The sequence below is a fragment of the Aspergillus welwitschiae genome (assembly GCF_003344945.1).
Source record: "Aspergillus welwitschiae strain CBS 139.54b unplaced genomic scaffold BDQ94scaffold_23, whole genome shotgun sequence".
NCBI lineage: Eukaryota > Fungi > Ascomycota > Eurotiomycetes > Eurotiales > Aspergillaceae > Aspergillus > Aspergillus welwitschiae.
In genome coordinates this window covers 17,255-37,587 of record NW_020798717.1, presented here as the reverse complement: position 1 = coordinate 37,587, position 20,333 = coordinate 17,255, and the positions used below count along the sequence as shown (strand labels likewise).

General features: G+C 47.3%; 8 protein-coding genes across 8 annotated transcripts; 3 read left to right on the top strand and 5 right to left on the bottom strand.

The window, feature by feature from the left end:
* Nucleotides 1-36: 36 nt before the first annotated feature.
* Nucleotides 37-3,664, bottom strand: BDQ94DRAFT_171904 (uncharacterized protein; the record flags this gene model as incomplete). Its single annotated transcript, XM_026771855.1, has 2 exons — nt 37-2,976; nt 3,053-3,664. The coding sequence occupies 2 exons, from the start codon at nt 3,662-3,664 to the stop codon at nt 37-39; spliced, it is 3,552 nt and encodes a 1,183-aa protein (XP_026624492.1).
* A 1,413-nt stretch (nt 3,665-5,077) lies between these two features.
* BDQ94DRAFT_171903 (kinase-like domain-containing protein) lies at nt 5,078-5,779 on the bottom strand (the record flags this gene model as incomplete). Its single annotated transcript, XM_026771854.1, has 1 exon — nt 5,078-5,779. The coding sequence occupies one exon, from the start codon at nt 5,777-5,779 to the stop codon at nt 5,078-5,080; it is 702 nt and encodes a 233-aa protein (XP_026624491.1).
* Nucleotides 5,780-7,935: 2,156 nt separating this feature from the next.
* Nucleotides 7,936-9,466, top strand: BDQ94DRAFT_160489 (cytochrome P450; the record flags this gene model as incomplete). Its single annotated transcript, XM_026769226.1, has 2 exons — nt 7,936-9,069; nt 9,128-9,466. 2 exons carry the CDS (start codon nt 7,936-7,938, stop codon nt 9,464-9,466), a joined length of 1,473 nt encoding a protein of 490 aa, XP_026624490.1.
* An 844-nt stretch (nt 9,467-10,310) lies between these two features.
* On the bottom strand, nt 10,311-11,759 carry BDQ94DRAFT_180267 (major facilitator superfamily domain-containing protein; the record flags this gene model as incomplete). The annotated part of the gene is made up of 3 exons (XM_026773583.1): nt 10,311-10,728; nt 10,794-11,111; nt 11,191-11,759. The coding sequence occupies 3 exons, from the start codon at nt 11,757-11,759 to the stop codon at nt 10,311-10,313; spliced, it is 1,305 nt and encodes a 434-aa protein (XP_026624489.1).
* A 669-nt stretch (nt 11,760-12,428) lies between these two features.
* On the bottom strand, nt 12,429-13,097 carry BDQ94DRAFT_171900 (cytochrome b5-like heme/steroid binding domain-containing protein; the record flags this gene model as incomplete). The annotated part of the gene is made up of 2 exons (XM_026771853.1): nt 12,429-12,937; nt 13,025-13,097. The coding sequence occupies 2 exons, from the start codon at nt 13,095-13,097 to the stop codon at nt 12,429-12,431; spliced, it is 582 nt and encodes a 193-aa protein (XP_026624488.1).
* A 904-nt stretch (nt 13,098-14,001) lies between these two features.
* BDQ94DRAFT_180265 (cytochrome P450) lies at nt 14,002-15,906 on the top strand (the record flags this gene model as incomplete). The annotated part of the gene is made up of 3 exons (XM_026773582.1): nt 14,002-14,134; nt 14,192-15,025; nt 15,078-15,906. 3 exons carry the CDS (start codon nt 14,002-14,004, stop codon nt 15,746-15,748), a joined length of 1,638 nt encoding a protein of 545 aa, XP_026624487.1. The 3' UTR covers nt 15,749-15,906.
* A 556-nt stretch (nt 15,907-16,462) lies between these two features.
* Nucleotides 16,463-17,930, top strand: BDQ94DRAFT_171898 (fungal specific transcription factor domain-containing protein; the record flags this gene model as incomplete). The annotated part of the gene is made up of 2 exons (XM_026771852.1): nt 16,463-16,825; nt 16,887-17,930. 2 exons carry the CDS (start codon nt 16,463-16,465, stop codon nt 17,928-17,930), a joined length of 1,407 nt encoding a protein of 468 aa, XP_026624486.1.
* A 377-nt stretch (nt 17,931-18,307) lies between these two features.
* On the bottom strand, nt 18,308-18,931 carry arp1 (scytalone dehydratase arp1; the record flags this gene model as incomplete). The annotated part of the gene is made up of 2 exons (XM_026771851.1): nt 18,308-18,748; nt 18,833-18,931. 2 exons carry the CDS (start codon nt 18,929-18,931, stop codon nt 18,308-18,310), a joined length of 540 nt encoding a protein of 179 aa, XP_026624485.1.
* Between the last annotated feature and the right edge of the window lie 1,402 nt (nt 18,932-20,333).

The window sequence follows — 20,333 nt, the reverse complement described above, 5'->3', positions numbered from 1 at the left end:
TTCACAAAGTGAGATTTGTGGTGCCACTCTCTATATCTATACTTTCCATTTCTCTTGCTCCTCTTCAAGATCCTCCAGTGACCATCTGAGACGAGTGAAATCGCGATACAAGGTCGTTGACTCTGGAGTTGTTCGCAAGCCCTCCTCTATGAGCTCACGAGCATCTTCGAGATCTTTTAACTTGGATTCACGCTCATAGCGAACGAGTAAACATTTAGATAGCTCACGGAGACATATATTACCCCGGTATTCTGTTGGTAGCCGGAGTTCCTTTGCCTCTTGAGCCACCTCAATTGCCTGATGTAAATAGCCTGGCTCGTCGGGATACTTCAAAGCAGCTGTCATCAACCAGTAAGACAATGTGTGAAGGGCATTGGAATATCTTGGATTCTTCTTTGACATGCCATGTATGGCCTCCTGTGCACATTCCACAGCCCTGCGTAAATCATCTTCTTGGGGCTGCTTCGCCCTTTCGAATCGGTACCCAAACCAGATTGCCAAAGAATGACAGAAGAGCTGTTTGTCTGCCTGGCTCAGATCGGGGGTGTGAGCCAGGGCGTTCTCGGTATCTTCAACTGCCTGATCGGTGTCGTCAAGGTTAGCAAAGCCAGCGCGCTCATGCAATGCCCTAGCTCGGTCAATGCTACCGCATGGTGTCACCTGCATCGCTCTTTCGACAACTTCCGACCAAGTATCCCAGGGCTCACTTTCGAAAGGCTCACTGTAGCGATACTTGAAGCCGAGTGCCCGGCTTAGGTTAACAAGCATCCTACCAAGCCTAGGGTCTGTTTCTGGCGTCTGCTCGATCACGTCAGAGGCAATTTCTGTTGCGCAAGTAAGGTCGGCATGTGAACCGAATTTAATAAATCTCAAGACTAGGCCTTGGCACATGTTGTTGAGAGCGTCTGTCATGTCCCTACTTCCTAACTGCACCATGCTCCGGAAAAGCCTCGCCTCTGCCTCAGACGGAAAGCCAGAGCAACAGAGCATGGACAATGCGACATCAAAGGATAGGCCATAATATTTTTCTTGAAGCCTTTGGAACACTTCGATAAGGGTTTCAGGATTTCTTTCCTCTTTGGTATTCATTTCGTGCAGATGAAAAAGCCACTGACAAAACGCATATTCCCCAAGCGGAAATGTGTCCCAATACCATTGTTGATGCTCGAGCTGGTCATAGAGAGGAAGGTGGAAGAAATCCCCAACAGACTTTATCTCCGGTCGCTGATTAAAAAGGGCGGAGATATAACGCATGCAACTGTTGAGTATCGTCTCATGGCAGGACACAGTGCTGATCGATTGTAGCCAGGCGGGTCTTTTATCCTGCTTCGGGTTCTCTTGGCCCTCCTGTTCTGGTAGAAGATAGTCCTTAACGGTTTGATGAATGAAGTAGATACGGTCATTATATGTCACCAGTAAGAAGTGACATCGCTCCAAAATGTCTGCTTTGAATAGAAGTGGGTTGAACTCGTCTCCACTCTCAAAAGCCTTGTCATCCATACCAACCTTTAAGGCTATTTCCATTTCCTCGACAGTTAAAGGCCTCTGCGCGGCCAGGACAATCGCAAGCATAGCTCTCACTGCGTCACGATCTTCTTCATCTATCGCGTTCAGTAGCTCAGTGTAGGCATCATAAACCGATTCTGGGATATTCTCGAAATCTTTGATCCAAGCCCTCACCGAGCTTGTCATGCCCAGCTTCTTCTTATCCAGAACATCGAAAAGCAAGTTGACGAATAGATACGTCCGATCCCCTTCAATGCGTTTTCTGAGCTTTTCTCGAAGTTGAAAACAAACGGACTCATCTCCGATCTTCCGTTTCTGGATGAACTTCTCCAGACGTTGACTCCCAACAGACTGGATATCCCTCGAAAGAAACTCCTGACATTGCTTATCCTGATCGAGGTCCAGAATAACATTCATCACCGGGCCGAAGTCGTCAATAATGTCACTTAGTGGACGGGCAGTGCAGAAGAGCTTCATAGCGGGGATATTGAAACCATGCAAGTGCTGAAACAATTTCTCCCTTGAACCAGGCTCACATTCATCTAAGGCATCAAGAAGGATAACGATACTATTCGGTTCAGCCTTCAGGAGCAGTTTATGAAGAAGCCCCCATAGAAGACGGAAATTCGATCGTATGTCGCCCGGGTCTTTGTTGAGAATATCTTCTGCCACATGGACAATCCAGTCCGGACGATTCTGAAATAATTGATACATAATGTGACAAAGAGCAATATTTATGTTATTTTGCTGACCACCACGATCTTTGAAGAAGAATGAACAAACTGCAGGTCCACCTGGTTTTGATAACGTTTCGTGGAGAGATTTGGCCAGCACCGATTTTCCAGTACCGGGGTTGGCCACCACAAGCAGAGAATGAGTCGATCCGGATTCCCATTCTTGATAGACTCTATGGCCACGGAAACCTTCGGTTGTCCCAGGCAAAGGATGACTGATAGCCTCGTAGTAGGCATGATACGCATCGATATTGAGATGGGCTTGGTCGAGCCTAAACTTCGCGATAAGCTTCGACTGTTGCCTGACTGCAAATTGTCTGTTGAGTTCTGATGCCAAGCCATCCTGCATTTGTACTGAGGTAGATCTGATGTTTTTGAGTACGTCCAATACTTGTGTGCGAAATTCGATCTTCATGTACTTTTGCACCTCGCTTTCAGCTTCCTGGATATTCTTCAGTCTATCCTCCCAGGATGAGCCCAGCCCCACAAAAGCCTTGGAGAGAGTTCTGAACTTGTGATGGCATTCTCGCAGAGTCAAGAGTTGAAATTCAATAATGAGCCTGTATAGCTCTATGATTGCCTCTCTGAGAGGGATCTTAGACTGCCGGAACTGCTGGGGAGACTGCCAGATTTCAGATTTCAGAAGCTCAACCAAGTGAGCATACCATGGAAGCTTCGCAATGATGTAGAGGAGGCCATTATGATTCGCATTGATCTGATCACTGTATTTGACAAGCTTCGTTCTATCAGTCCTCATCTTTGAAGCGATGTCATGATCCAGATTGACCTACCGGAGTTAATACTAAACATACCCCCGTCCAGGCAATAGAGGCAGGTGGGTAAACAGCAAGCACGCTCGAGATTCCGTCTTTGGTCGAGTTGAACACTTTGGAGAAGGTGTCAAATGCTTTGATATCTGCTGCGTTATCGCTGCTTTCCTTGACCAATTCCATCATCAATTTCTGGCGACTTTCCCCGTCTAGAGCGGCAATTTGACGTGTTAGAGGCATGTGATTGTTGTCGACGTCGCCAGCGTCAGAGTCCACTGTAGCCGACGGGAGTTTTGAGCGGACCAATTTCTCATATTCCATCACAAGTCTCTCCAAGCCCTTGCTGCGTATGCGACCGTAGGCCTCTTCCCAGATGTCTTCTACATCTGGTATTTCCTGTTCATCAATAACGGTAAAGATAGGATCGCTCTGTCCCTTGGACTCGATTTCACCCGGTTCATCTTTGGAGCTATGGCGATCAGATTGTGAGCTCTCCACTTCCTTTCCTGCTTCGCCAAAGGACTGGTTTGATTTCTTGAGGGGAGTTGATGCTGATGGTTGGGAAGTGTCGTTTCCAAGCAAACCTTTGTGTTTGCTTCTTTTTCTTCTACTGAATCGTGATTTGAGACAGGCGCGCCACTTGGGTTGACCCATTTTAGGGCAATATTAGGAAATGCAGATGATAGAGGTGAGAAAGAATGAGGATGCACTTGGAGAGGAAAGAGCAATCGCTGTGAAATTAAGTACGGACTCCCTGCCATTTTTGCTTCTTTTAGCCAGCACTACGAACGATAGCCCAGCGCGTATATCCTTGTCTATATGTGACGTGTTCCTATTTGTGGATTCTTAGTGTGGTCTACTGTGCGGCTGACTTGCACTCAGAATGGCCAAATCGTGCTCATTCTCCCCATAGAAAAATCCAACTCCAGACTGGATGTACCTACAGCTGATGGAAATCGGCCAAACATCCCGCCAATCAAAGTAAGAGCTCGTCTTGCGTATTCCAGTAGCCGCATCTTCATTATAAAATTGATTGGGATAACTGTATGAATCCTCGCTTCTCCATAGCCACTTCATCAGAGTAGGCTATCAAACAGGGTCGGAAGACTCTGAACAGAATAAGGCATTCATTCCCTTCTTCTATCAGCCGTTTATTATTGCACGAAAAACTTTCAGAGTCCCACAGCAGTCTTGTGCTTGAGTATTTCTAAGTCCCGCCAACCGTCGTCGGTTCTATCGCCCATTTTCAGCTCTGGCGAGGACAATCTAATGCGGGGTAACCCTGGCGACGAGTAATTGGGCCGCAAAATGATGCGTTTGCCTACCTCCACTTTGCACCCAATGACCGAACAGAAACACCCAGTGCTGGTCGATCTTATACCTGGTGGGTAACCATTTCTGCACCAAATCGGCCCTTTCGCTCGTTAGGGGCATCCCCGGGTCCTTGTATATGTTGTACATCGTTTCTAAATAGCGAACTTCCTGGCCTCCCACGAATGCAAGTGATAATGCAAGTGATAATACCTAATTTATTTTACCGACATGCTATAGCTTACCCCACGTGAGCCTGAATCTTTCCTCTTGCAATGGCCCACTGCTACTTCGCCACATCCCAATTGCTAAGGTCCCTCCTAGTCGAAGGAAAAGTGACCCTCTTCGACTCTCCAGGCTGAAGATGCACTTTTTCGATTCCGCGCAGGATATTAATAGGTGAAGAACCACCCGTAGTAGCCTGAAGAAGGTTCAAGTACAGCTGGGGAACAGCAGCACCAGCTACTCGTCCTGTGTCCTTTACCGTTGGAGAAACTTGGTAGAGTTCACCCAAGAGATGGGGGTTTCCTCCTGGAACGGTTTCCGAGGTAGGAAGAAAAGTAAAGAGGCTGCCATTAGCATTGACCTATCGTAGACTACCTATATTTTTATTTATTCTAGACTTTCCTTTGCGATGGTGACGCCTTGTATACATGCAACCTTTGAACTAAATAGCGGGACTCTGATTTTGTAGATACCTCCCACACAAGCAAGCATCTAGACCGCCAGCACAACACATAGCAATGTCCAACATCCTCATAGAAGCCGAATATGCTCCCTCAAATCCTCCAAAACACCCACAAAGCCAGTATAATGACCCGCCCAACATGGATGAATAATAGATTTCACCTGCACATCCGTAAGATCCGGAAACTCCCCTCGCCTAAAGCGCTCCTCCACTTCCTTCTCTGGCAGGCCTTGATAAGGATACTGTCCTGTAACCAAATAATAAAGAGCCGAGCCGTAATCCGATATATCTTGCTTCACAGCCTGCGGTGTGGCGTCCGACGACCGGGTAAAATCACCGACCTTCACGTCCAGAAATTGGTCCACATAGAAGCTCACACAGCTAACGTCGCCATGAGCTATCCCACTTTCATGGATGAACTGTAGCGCTTCCGCTGCTTGTTTGGCCCAGCGAAGAATCGCAGGGAGTGGGATTGGAAGATCCAAGCCATATGCATATCTCCGCAATGTACCGTGCTTTGCGTATTCGAGGAGAATTCCTTGGTCTCTAGGGCCGTAGTATTTCAAGAGCGAAGATGGCCGTGGGAGTGGTGAGCGCTCTAAACGCTCGTAAATCTCCTTTTCGCGATCGCATGCAGCCCGTGCCTCGTCTTCGTTGAATGGAAATTTTATGATGTGCTTTGTTTTGGGATCCAGGGCTGCTATTCCGCTGCTTCCTTGCCCGATCATATCGTCTGGGTCAATGCCGGGTGGTAACTGAAGGGCTCCCATTGTTACTAGTTCAGAAGTTGGAGACACAACGCTGTCCTGGTGTCGTTGGGTATCGCGGTGATGTTTCCGGTGTGTGGAGAAGCTGCGGGTACTGATGGTCTTGCTGGCCTTGGCGGTAGATTCTATAACGATCAAGAACAAATGTGGGATCCGTAATGGCAATTGGTCAACACTGAAGGTGGGAAGAATAAGAATTAAAGAGTGAACAGATGTCAGTATTGACCTCGAAAACGTTTATTTACATCGGAAAACCGCGTAGAAGTGGCGAAAAGCAAGATGTTTCAGATATAGGAATCTCCAGCCACGGGGCGCAGCTGAGATCGTTAGGGCGATGATCATGTTTGCCCGATGGACGCTAATGACATCAGGAGTGACTCACAAATCGAGAAATTTTCTAGAATGTTTCTGAATGTGGATAAATCCTTCAAAGAGATGAGGTAATTTGGGAGAAATCCCACATGTTTTCACAAATTTATGAGGATGATACTCATTCTTTGCGCGTGCCGCAATTTGGTGGAATGGAAAACGTTTCCGAACTCCATCACCGCCTGTACACCCAGTTCTAGAAATTGAATATAGCAGCCCTTATAGTTGTTTAACCGGTAGCACTCGTAATATATCTTAAGCTTGTACAGATATTTCGGACAGTATCAGGTTCATTGGAGACCTCGGCTTGTTCTAGTAATCTTTTATTTACACTTATGGAATGACGGTGGTAGTGATGAATATACTAAACATGTCTTGGGCTGGCGAACTCAGTGAATTGAAAGGGCCACGTACTTATTTTTCTAAGATAGCATGGAAATTCTATCGACAGGTATTCGAGTGGACAGAGACGCGTCCCTCTGACTTGTCTCTGCCGCTTGCATTTTAGGGTATGATGATTAGCATGGCTGTCCCATCGTTACTTGGAACCGCACAGCTTCAACATCCATGCCTTCCAACAGCTCCGGGTGATTGGCTATAGACCCCGATGTCAACCCCACCCATTTTCCTCAGTGAAGGCATCAAGGAAATCTTGAGAAATCTGCAAATCATCACGCTCGTCACGTTCGAGAATCGCCTTTCCCCAAGGGTACCGCACCTTCATACAGCAGCTCAAATAACTCGTTGATTCCATGTAGTCATACTCGTGCCAAATTTGAACAAGGTTGGAACGTAGCTACGGCCAGGGAAGAAGGTCGAGACCGACGGGATGGCATTGGCAAAGCCCCCCAGGCCGGGTCTTGCGATTGAGTGGGAGGTGCCGGAATATTTCCCAGTATCTCGTGCGTAGTGACTGCAGTAGTGCTTACGAAAGGCGGGATCATTAATTCTGGCTAGTCTGCCTGTGATCTGCGATCTCCCTCTCCTGCAGCTATGAGAGGTCTGCTCGGATATATACTTTGGTCTGTCGGGCTGACGACCGAGCGCTGTCGTTATCGTTCCCTAGATGCGGGTCGTTCTTCGTTATCCCATGAATAGGAGTATATTCGGTAAAGATTGTAGACGTGCGCGCAATTTCTCGTTTCTCGTACTGGAGAACCTCTATCTCATTTGGTAAATGGCGATCGACTTGTTGTGAGCAGATGTTTCCATGGTGCTGCTCACAAAAGGCTACTCTTTCTTCCAACACCCGATTTCGGCTGTCGCGTTTTGTTGGGTCTTTCTGTCCCGAAGAGGTTTCCTCTCAAGGGAGCTGAATATTTAAGTGCTGTCGTGGGGGCTTAGCCAAGTGGGGATGAGGACTAAGTGTGGAAGCATCTGCAGCTTTACCAAGCTGATGATTGGCCGGAAGTCTCACACATGACAAGTTCAGAGTTTAGGCCATCTTGTTCAGAGGAATCTTGATACTATTTCAAGGAATTTGATTGACCTGTCTGACTGAGCTGCTTGTTTAGTTCGTCTGACACGTCGCCCTAATTTCTGAGGTTGTCTCGTGTGTATGCCCGATTGGCCGCGACCGACGGGTAAATCTGGTGCGCTGATTCAGCCTCGCTGATTCCTCTCCATGAGTTACTATCTGCAGTGGGTAGATAGGTAGGTGAGAGGCTGAAGTCCACATGCATTAGGCGGGGGAATGAGACAGTATATGAATATCCTAGGGGCCTACCTTACACCTCCGGGACCTTGAGTTCATTCATTGACTGTCACTGACATCCACCACCATAACCACCATGTTGGACCCTCTGATTCTAGCTATAGCGCCTGGCATTTATTTCCTTTACTCCATACTTAGTATAATACACTCATTATACCTTCATCCCTTACGACACATTCCGGGTCCTAAATCATGGATCATCCTTCCACTTTTCCGACACATTTCAGCAGTCCGAGGGCGATTAGATACCGACATACATCGCTTCCATGAGAAGTACGGCCCTGTGGTGCGCGTCACCCACAACGAAGTCTCCTTCAACACAGCAGAAGCATGGAACAGGATTCACGGGTATGGCCACCATGAACTACCAAAAGTGTCGAGCTCCGCTGCCAACCCGAGGGACATAGTTAGCGCCAACGCAGCAGACCACAGTCGGTTCCGCAAAGCCCTATCACCCGCCTTTTCCGCCAAGGGCTTACAGGCCCAGGAGCCCCTCATCAACAGCTACGTAGACAAACTGATCTCCCGTTTGAAAGATATCGCAGAGTCACAGCTGCCAGCTGATATGGTCAAGTGGTACAATTTGACCACCTTCGACATTATCGGTGACTTGGCTTTTAAAGAACCTTTTGGAGGTCTTGAAAGCTCTCAGTATCACTATTGGGTTGCAACGATCTTCCAATTCCTCAAGCTCTTACCATTCCTCAAGTTAAGAGATGCATACCCGACAATATTCAAACTCATAGCCCTCGCCATGCCAAAAACACTCCTAAATGCACGGGAGCGGCAACGGGCACATACTAGGATAACTGTTCAGAAGAGACTCGACAATGCATCGAAGTATGATCGAGGGGATTTTATGGATTCGATGTTGCGGAATAGCGGCACAAAAGACGGCTTGACTCACGAAGAGCTTGTGGCTAATGCTAACGTTCTTATTATTGCTGGCAGTGAGACAACTGCCACGATCCTCTGCGGCGTCACATATTGGCTCCTAAAGAGCCCCGACGCTCTCACGAAAGTAACCACCGAAGTTCGTTCCATCATGAAGTCCGAGGCCGATATTTCCGTCAGCTCTGTGGCCGCGAAGCTCCCATACATGCAAGCTTGCATCGATGAAGCGTTTCGCATGTATCCTCCTGTTCCGACCGGGCTCACACGTATGACTATCGAGCCGACCCTCATCTCGGGCTATGAAATCCCACCTGGCGTGAGTAGAAACCTCCATCCACAATGATTACTGGACATTAACTTGGCGACGCATGTAGACCAAAGTATTTGTGCATCCGATTGCTGCATATTACTCACCTCGTAACTTCCACGCACCGGAGCGCTATCTTCCTGAGCGGTGGTTACCAGAAGCTAAAACAGACCCGGCTTCGCCATTTTTTTCGGATAACCGAGAAGTCCTCCAACCTTTTTCCATTGGTCCTCGTAACTGCATCGGGAGGAACCTGGCTTTTGCTGAAATGCGAGTAATAATAGCCCGTCTGCTGTGGAATTTTGATATAGAGATTTGCGAGGAAAGTAAGAACTGGTCAGATCAGAAGACTTTTACTTTATGGGAGAAGCCTCCATTGATGTGCAAGTTGTCTTTGCGCAACTAGAATTTGGGGGACATAGTTGGGGTGTGGCGTACATCTATGGTCCTTATTTAGTAACATGATTGTTCTACTACATTGAGCCCTTTACCAGCCGTGTGTGCTCTGTCTCTTCTACCAGTCCTGAATGTATCATTGCGCATGAAAAACCTTTCCAGCATCCGCATCTTTTGCGCCCTCAACCACCTCCTTAATACAGATACTGCCAATACTAGGATCCTTTGCACCAATTTTCTCCACGATTGCAGGATCCATGTTTCCCAGCCCTGTCTTGAGAAACCCCGGATCAACACCCCAGACCTTAGCATTATCAATCTTAAGCACTTGATACTCTGTGAGATGACATGTAAGAACTGTCCATTAGTGAAAAAGTATCATAAAAGTTGGGATTACGGGCAGTCCTACATATATAGGATCTGGATCCGGCGGGTCTGATACTTCTCTATATAAAATTTCACTGACGGTTAGCCTTAGATTGCATTGACAAGGGGTGGGACCCCCCTGTTGGTACTGATGCAAATGAAAAACGTCTTGTTTAGCTGCTTAGGAAGCTTTGGCTTGTGTTCGGTATAATTATCAGCTGCCTCTAATTGATCCTTGGGCAAACTACGAAGATTTTCCTTGATAGCTGACGCAAGGTATTGTCTCCTTCTTTTCTCTCTCTTTCTATCCCTCACACATATTTTGTCTTTTTCTTAGTAAGAATGTGTTTTAATAAGGGTCAAAATACACAGATCACCGTATTTTCCAGTGTGTACACGCAAGCGTCTATGCTGTCTATCATTCTGTTTCTCGACCCTTTACCTTTCTCTGATCTAGTCACTCCATATAGTGCAAGATTACTGATAGATCAGACAACCTTCATCAAAGAGCGACTCTGTACCATTCGAAGAGCAACGAAGAACGAAAGTCCCACAAAGATCACGAGGACCGCAAAGACCTGCATCCAGCGATAGTTGGTCCCTTGAATCAAAGCCCCACTAATCGGGTTACCTGTTAGACAGGCAAACGCCGAGACGAAATAGATCATCCCCACTCGCACACCGATTTCCCTTATGTCGGAGATCCGGGCGATACAGGCAGGGAGTAAAGAAATAAAAGAGCCAGAGCCCCAGCCAAAGACGATACTGAATGCCATAGTCGTTCCAGGTGTGTCGATAAACCAAAGCACAAATATCGACACAATGACAATCACGACATTGATGATGATCGTGTTGAAGCAGCCGTATCGATCGCCGATGAATCCACACCCGACACGTGCTAGAACGCTGTCATAATGTTAGCCTTTCTCAGTTGGCCTAACCAGAGGATATTGGGGTATTGCAACACTTGCCTCGCTGCATTCAATGCGACAAGTTGGTAGTTCGAGAAGATCGATGACATTCCCAGACTCTTCGCATAGACGACGATGTAGTTGATGGGAATGAATACACCCCAGAAGGTAAAGAAGGCAGCTAATGCCAGCAGGACGAATTTGAGCTCCTTGAATGGGCGCACGAAGGACAACAAAGAAACTGGCTTTGGCTGATGCTTGAGATTTGAGGTCGTAACGAAGCTAGCAAACGAGAGCAGAATGAGAAACGTCAATGCAATAGCACGAATTGTCCAACCGAAGCTCAATCCGTCCGCTATCAAGTAGTCGAACATGATTCTGCAAGATATGAGTATTAGCGCCGGGACAGTTCGTATTCGGCATTGGATTTTCGGCACATGTAGAAGGGAGAACATACGGTAGGATAACGCCTCCCAGCGATGAGCCACTAGCCACAATACCATTAGCGAGAGCCTTTCTTCTTTTGAAGTAGGTGCTAACTGCGTTTATTCCAGAATAGAAAAGGGAGCATGCACCGATTCCCGATAGAATACTCTGGGAGAGAAACATTTGGTAGTATTCCGTGCTCAGGCTCAAAAATACTAGACCCAGAATGTGAGCGCACGCGCCTAATATCACGGCGTAACGGGGTCCATAGTTGTCAAATATCTTTCCAAACACAGGCGCCAGGACAATCAACATAAACAGGTTAGCCGAAGGGATCCATGATACCGAGGACGATGAATACGAGGAGAGCTGGTGCTCTGAATAATATGCTTGGAAGACGCCAATGCTGCTGGTCCAGCCAAAAGAGGAAAAGTTGCAGCACCAGGCACCAGCAACTGCTAGCCAAGCCCTGCGTCCTCCTTCAGGGTAGGTATATTCCAGACGGGCTGGCGATGCATTGGACAATGGTGAGTCAACTGGATGGGCTCCGAAGACTGTTGGCTCGCGGTCACGTTCTTCGTCGTCAGGGGCCTTTTCCATTGCACAATTAGAAGAACAAAAATAACGATGTTTGAAAGCCAAAGACAAGACCAGGTTAATTGCTGTGTATTTGTTACAACCGCCAGTAAGGAGATAATCTCGAGAGCTTCTAGAGGGAGAAGAGCATACTTACAACGCATATATAACGTATATAGAGTCTCTAATATTAGGTATAGTGAGCGTCAGCAGTGACAAACAGAGCATAGTTAGTACAAGATCGGATGTCTACGTGACTTATTCTATGTTAGTGTCCGGTTACCGAGAACGCTTGATAATCAGGGCCTCCGATCTGAGGATCGGCAGGCGGACCGGCAAGTGGACCGGCAAGTGCTCAGACCGTCTCTTGTCTCACCAGTCTCCACCTAACATATCACCTCAAGTATGGAGAATCCACTATTCGACTGTCTTGTGATCGCCCTCGGGTACAAATGATCGCTTGCGAGAAGAATGATATTCATTGTCTAATATCTAAGTATAGCACCTGTTTGATAAGGCTGCCTATCCAGCAAGCCGCCAAACATTTCCGCATCAACACTCTTAATGAATGACTGCGGAAGACTTCAAGACTGAGATGGAGCGATGAGAAAGACTTTGTTCCATTATCCGGTTGCCTAACTATTGTCTAATAGAAAAATGGGAATTTTTCGCCTCATTCCCAAATAAAGTCTTCTAATTACTCGCAGGGATCACTTCTGGATAATTCCCGTACCCGAACTCGACATAAATGATGGTCGACACCCAATAAGTAAAGCCTCCAAGAAGAACCAATAAAGCAACAATCAAAAATACCAACAATGTTGACGGCGTATCGAGGGCGAAAAAAGACATGCTAACTGATGGGAGACGAATCCATGTACCCCCAACATCGCCATGACGAACCACAAGCCGCAGGAACAAGGCCAAGAAGGCAACACCAGGCACGGCCATTGCGAGCCGCGGCCATACCTGGGAAGATGCTGTGGGCCCATTGTCCATTTGATAAAGAGCACTATTTTTCTCTTCCGGAACTTTGTATTGGTAATCTTTGACACTGCCAACAACAAAACTAGCGAGAGTATCTTGTGCCTCGTGGGAATGCCCCGCTTGTACGAAATGTTCTGTCGCATCGGTGCCAATAACATCCAACAGAAGGTCCCTCCCTCCAGGATGCTCATCCAAGTAGCCGCTTACATTATAGACTGTAAAGGTTGCGACACCATTTTAGTATTCAATCTGATCGAAAACTTCGGTTGAATAGCGGAATGAAGAAAGACGTTTACGCTTACCTTTTCCATGAATGATAATTAGGGATCGTTGTGCACCTAGCTCCTTTACCTCGGCGGAGGAAAAGTTTTGCATGTTGATACTGCTAGAGATACCTGTCGAGATGTTATGAAAAGTGAGGGACGAGAGCAGAGCTCAACATCTTCTTATCCTATGAGCTCCTCGCGAATTTGCACGATAGATCATCTCGATGAGTAAATGAATTTGCCGTACATACGAACCGACTTAATATAATAATGCTTATCGTGCCATCTTACATGCAGTAGTTGAAACTAGTGGGGATCCTTCGCTCTGCTCAAATAATGGTCACGGTCGTCCCTTCAATGCAAGCCTAAGCATTTTCTACGAGCCTTTGCCAGGTCCTTTCCAAAGAGTTACTCGACTGCTCAAGTATAAACGAATATACTACAGCCTCCCGAACCTATATAGCTTTTTTACTATTTCGTGGGGTGAACATAACCTTCCGACAGCTTCCACACAAGGCTAACATTTAAGGCTTGACGGGTATATATATTACTGGTCCGAACCCATAATGACAACGACAAGCACCTGAGCTAAAGGATTTTATTGCTAGTACTAAGTTGACCACACCGCGGCTTAGTGTCACCCGCCAAGGAGAGTCAGATTGTGCGATCTGATCCTTAGCCTGTCGCATGTCAACCATGATTCGCCCGTGCAATCCTGAGTCCGCAGTCCAGGATATTCAAATTCTCTTATCATCGGGCTCAATACTTCCACTGCAATCAAATTCTTGCGAGAATGACTACCGCCCCTTTAGCCGACCCCGCGGGAATATTCATGCCTTTCAGTAATCAGCCTCGGGTTAGAGATAAGCGATCGAGTAGCATCGGGGTTTGGTCCATACTCCATACATATTTATGCGACAATTATCTTTGACGTGAATAATATTATCTTACGGCCATTCCAAGCTTGGAGTACGGAACACTCTGAGGCCTGACCATCCCACAATCTACTCGCAATGGCAGCAAGGCAATTCTATCTCTGCGGTCAGTATGAGTCGTTTGTATGCACGGTCGACGTGGGAAGCAAGCTCGATCTGGACACCATACGGAAGAAGGTCGCATCTCATTTCGCAATTATCGAGCCACAAGGTATGTAAATGGTACAACCTCGGAAAATTCTCAACGTCACTAACACGCCTTTCGAAGGGATATCGTTTCATATCGATAACAAGTACCTGGACTCTACGAAAGATATCCTCGCAGCAAACGCGCCAATAGGCATATTAGTAGATGGCGAAACAGTCCGTGATGTTCCGGGACCCAAGGGACTCCCTCTACTTGGGAGCCACTGTGAAGTATACCCTGACCATATTGGCAACCATCAACGCCTTTTCGAACTTTATGGGCCACTGTTCCAGACAACAGTCATGAGCCGGGTTGTTTACCATACCAATGACCCAGTCCTAACTGCTCATGCGTTTGCTGAAACCGAGTTCTTCACCAAGGACATCAATCATGCGCATCCGCTATATGGAGTGAAAAGTGCGCATGCGGGAATCTTTCTCACCAACACAGCCACCAAAGAGTGGAAAGAAGGCCATAAGTTTATTGTACCTGCATTCAGTCCCAAGGCAATTACAGCCTATACCCCGCGCATGGAGGCGGTTGTGCGGACTTCCTTTCGGATATTCGACGAGCTTGACCTATCCAACCAAGCATGGAATGCGTATAGCTTCATGCTGAAACTTTCCTCGCAGTTAGTCGGAGAGCTAATAATTGGTGCTGATTTTGGCCACTTTGAGCGGGTTGAATCACCCATCCATGACATTCCTAAGGCTATCGTCAAACTGCTGGGGTTGAACAAGAAAGTCACATCATGGGGAGATTGGTATACCTGGCTACCATTTGGTGATCCAAAGCGTCTGCGAGATACGTGGCATTTAGTAGGGTCTCTAGTTGGAGAGTCTGTCAAGAAGGCATCCATTGGGGAAGGGCCTGTCTCTATTCAGGAGGCAGGTGTGAAAACGAAGAGTCTCGCAGGTATTTTCATTTCCTCAAACTGCATTGTATAGAACTAACGTGCTCTTACTAGACTACCTGTTTCGTGCCAGGGACAGCAAGGGCAACAAGTTGAGCGACGAGAGTCGAAACCCGGCGCTCATTGTGGCACTAACAGCAGGGTTCGTAACGACGAGCTCCCTACTTTCCTGGCTCATCTACGGTCTGGTAACGTACCCGGGAGTCCAGGAAAAGCTCCTGCAAGAGCTAATCAACAACAACATGACCGAGAATTCCGAAGTAACTGGCGAATTTATAGGAAAACTAACATATCTGGATAAATTTGTCAAGGAGACTCAACGACGCCATACCACATCGTTCCAGCCCGCTAGAACGGCCCGCAAAGACGTTATCCTTCCTGGGGGGTATCGGGTCCCCAAGGACAGCGTGGTTATCTCAGAAATCCATCATATCCACAATAATCCGGCTATTTGGGATAATCCGACTCAGTTTTGGACTGAAAGGTGGGATACGGAAAGGGTGAAGAATCGACACCGCGGAGCCTATATTCCTTTTGCTATGGGGCCCCGGATGTGTGTGGCGACAAACTTCGTTGCTCGCGAGGTGAAAGTGTTTATCGCCATGCTAGTGTATCGGTATGAATTTTTCAGAGAAGGCAATGATCGGATCGAATATGATTCCATGTTCCAAACCATCAAGCCCAGCAATCTCTATGTGCGGGCCCGGAGAAGGTCGCATAATTGAGGCCTGGGCTGGCACGCCAGATTGTTTCCAGGTTATTTATTTTGATTTAGTTATCAGGAAGACCAATTTTTATCACCATTGCACCTTTCAATCTGCACTATTACTTCCCACCTTGCTACTTCTCTAAGGACGGAAATATATGGTAGCCGATAGTTTTCTGATCATGATTATATGGTGCAATGAGACGCTAGTATGAGACTGCAGCAAATAGTGCTATTCATATCCACATTCGTAGGCCAGAGGGCATTTCTCATTGGGCTGGGTGGGACTGTGGATCATAATAGAAGAAGATTATAGGTGTTGTTTTAGAGGGGGCTTGTTATCTATCCGGAGCATCTGATTGATGGAGCAATTAAATCTGCTGCCCGCCTGAATCAGAGTCCGTGGTTTATCCCGCGGCTCTCTGACTTACCAGGGTCTCCCAGGCATCAGCAAAAGCGTTCAAGAATGATTCACCACACTAGGGGTTCAGCTGCAAGGATACACTAACCATGCAACAATGTCAGTAAGCACTAATTCCTGCTACTTAGCAAAAATAACACGGCTAGTTTACTGTTTAACTGTTGGTGAGAGACCTGGTCTTCTTATTGCAAATATAATAAATACTACCACCGTACCAACTCAATCCTGAGAAAGCAAATCAGCATTCGGCAGGTTTCATCTAAACCCCTACCCCCCAACCGTCAGGACACCATACCGGCCTCCTCTGTCGAAATGAGAATTGAGATGCTCCACTCTGTGTCGTGTCGCGAGTTTCAAGCCTGTGCTTTCACCTCTATCGCTTTCAAGGACCGAGAAGAGCTACAATCCAGTGGGGCACTGTTACCCCCAAGCGAGGATTTACGTGACCTTCTTCTGCAGTCTTATCTACGATGGGTGCATCCTCTCATTCCTGTTCTCGAGATCTCACATCTCTTTCAAAGACTGCTTGACAATGACGACCGCCAATTCCCTCACCCACTTCTGTACCAAGCTATCCTATATGCGGGAAGCTCCTACATGGACCCTCTTGAACTACAGGCAGCGGGCCATCCAAGTAGAGATACTATCGGAAGGGCCATACGTAGAAGGGCGAGAGTAAGTGCATGCATGCATATCCCAAATTCTTTTTCTCAAGCAACATAACTGACCAGCACAGATGTTATACAATTTTTCGATCGAGCGCAATCCAATTTTCATGACCCAAGCACTCATCTTGCTGAGTATCCGGGAAAACCTATCCGAAGCTAGTCTTTCAGAGTCCCGATACTGGATTCACCATGCTCTCTCAGTCGCAATCGACGCAGGCCTCCTGGATCCAACAGATGAAATAGTTAACCAGAATACAGAGTACCTTTGCACAATCTCCCCTTCGTTACGTGAGCGACTAGTCTGGTCGTTATACACCGCTGACCTCACGATCTCCCTCGCTTTGGATGCCCCATTCCAAATACGACGGCCGCCGAGTCTCAACTGTCAGTTCGTTCCCGACGTGTTTTCAGTATTCGATCGAGCCATGATCAATGTTACCTTTTGTGCAACAAGCGAGGGTCCAACTAGCGAGAGCATCCCGGAGCCACCATATCATGCGAAGCTTTGTGGTATTCTAATCGAGCGTTCGAAACTTATCCGCTGCATGTACCGCCTTCTCTACACCGTTGACCTAGACCTTCAAACCCGTCATGCACTAGAGGACGGTATGAAGCCAGCTATTCTCTTATGGAAAATGCGACAGCTCGACCCAGCGTTAGTTGCAAGTGTCGAAACGAGACTCAAACGGTGGCTGGATAATCTACCTACTTCTGTGCGCTACTCATCCCAGTGGACCTTGATCGAGCACCCACGGGAGTCCACGGAATTTACGCTTTGTGTTCATCGTGCCGCACTATACATACTGTATTTGACATATTCACTGGCACTATACAACGGAAAAATAGCCCGGGCCACGACATACTCGGAAAGCCTGGCTCGTCGTGCCCGCCAGGTCGCTGCCGAAATTGTGCAGACGTGGGCCGGCCTGGCAGAGACACAGGCGATCCCGTTTCTACCGAGCTATTGCTTTCTGTCTCTGAAACTCGCCCGCGAGGTGTATACGCAGCACTCACTGGGGCCCGCCAGCTCGGGGGATTGGTATGCAATGTGGGCTATTACATCGTGCGACACCTTTCTGGCTCAGGGGTTCCATAGAACTGGGGCCGTTTAGCAGCAGCAAATTAATTATTGGGATACAAACTGTACAGACATTAGTCTGTCATTAGCCACAGGTCATTCTAGCAATGCACTGGATGACATTGAGGTCAAATATAGCCCGTAATCTGCATAAGGTCGATGCTCGCAAGGTTAGCCAAATCATTGACCAACACAAGCTAGTCAAGACCAAAGAAGATGGTTCTAAGACGTAGAATATCGTCCAACTACTCCTACCCAGTTCCCTGCATTAAACGATCCGAATAGATCAAATTTAAATTTGTAATTTCCTGTGTCCTTCCTTCGGATTCTGTCGTCCCGCAATGACAACGTAGCACATCGCCATAATAGCAACTTCAAACCTCCTCAACCACAACGTCCTCCATTTAAAAACTAAACATTCCCCGCATCCTTCTCATCCTGCCGTCTAATCTTCTGAAAATCCCCTGTATGGTACAAAACCTCCGGCTCAAGCACCTGAATTCGCCACTGCCCATCCACCTTAACATACGTCTGCTGCATCCAGCTCCTCCCATCTGACGTTTCATCGATCTTGCACAGAACCGGGCGTGTCTTATCCTGGCCGTCAACCCATCGTCCGTGGCTCGCTAGTTGCTGCCATTGTACGACGATTTTCTCCTCCGATGCGAACTTGAAGTATGGTGCTCCGAGGAGATGCTGCGTCGCCAGAGCTTTGTTGCCGAGGTTTGTTGGGTTCAGCCATTTCTCCACAAAGTGATCGGCTTCGTAGGTCTCCCGGGTGACGTGGGGGAGGACTTTGTTGTAGTCGACTATGACGGTGGGGGCAAGGGCGGCGCGGAGGCGGGTTTTGTCCTGAATTCAAAGAATGTCAGTCGTTTGTACTCTGATGGTATTGTGATTTATTAGAAGTGAATCATTATGAAAACTAGTGTTTACCTTCCGGTCGTACCCATCAGCGAATGTGCGCGCACATTGGCAGATGGCGATGTAATCCTGGAAGGTGAGGGAGGAGGGAATGTATATTTCGAATGTCATTTTCTTGTTCAAGGTCAGATGGATTTATTCTTGATGATTACAAGATTGCGGATTTCGTTGTTTTTCAGAAATGACATGAAGGAGGCTCTCACTCAAAGAACCATCTAAATAATCACCTGATGTTGTCCACGTCGGGCATTGAGGAGGGAAGAGGCGGGGCTTGCAGCTGAGCTTGGCCTTCCTTGAACGTGCATGTTTCGGCTCCATCATCGTGTTTGTCGGGTACTCCTGCGTTTAATGCGTTTGACAACCAACGAATGAGATAGAAACATAGCTCTAGCTTTATGCATAATGAATCGTAATGTCTTCTACCTGGTCCTCCTGGATAGCTTTATCACTCTATCCCACGTGACCCGACACATTCTTATGATGATAGGTCAGCATGGTATACTACAAAGTACATGAAAATAATACACAGAAATAAGAAGTTCTCCTTCATGGTCCGTGAGGTATAGCGCACGGCTCGATCCGGCTACGTGCATGGATGGTGGACCGAGCACCAGCGTTCGTCCCCAGAAGTTACCTTATCATCGGTGTCGACCGTCTACGATCAGCATATCTTAGTGGGAATGTCTTTGATGGATCTAATGGTCCAGACATAATAGGGAATGAAAGAAACAATTGGGAGGGCACCCGAATTCTATGTTTCACCAGTTCTGAAGATACAGACCCTATATATGCCACGATCATCATCCTGAACCTCTCGAGCTCTACTATATAACATCATCTAGTAGGTCAGACGAAGATGTGGATTGGTGGTAGATAAATAGGTACTAGTAGATTAGTGTAGTGTTAGCAATTGCTTCCCGAGCCAGAAATACGTACTCGGTGTCAATTGAGTCGCTAAAAAATATACGCTTAATAAGTCCGAGTGCACGCCATTTCGTTAGATCTGTAAGAATACCATAATGGCACCCCACATAACGAGTTTTCCATATTCAGACGGACCCCTGCACCTTATCTGAAAGCTTATCTGGTAATGGCGGAACTCCCACCCGTCATCTACCAAAACCACCTCGACACGATCAACGACCCATCCTACCCCGACCGTCTCAGCGACGTGCAAACTCTCTTTTCCGACCTCCACACTATATCAACCATCTCCATTTACCCAGCATACATGATTCATACCGCAATCGACACTTAACTGCACGAACAATGTGAAAGTAGTTCAAGTCTACTGGGTTTTCCTGCAGTGGATGGGAACTTGGGTAACCGAGGAAGCTATTTACTTCTACGACACAACTCCCGCATACTGATATGCCGATCAATAGATATTGTCTCATCCCTCCTTACTACCCTATCCATCCTTTCGGCCTCGCAAGGCAAAATTACGGTACTCATCACAGATACGACTTTGGAAACACGCCGCTGCATCAGCCCTGCTGAACACGCATTGCGA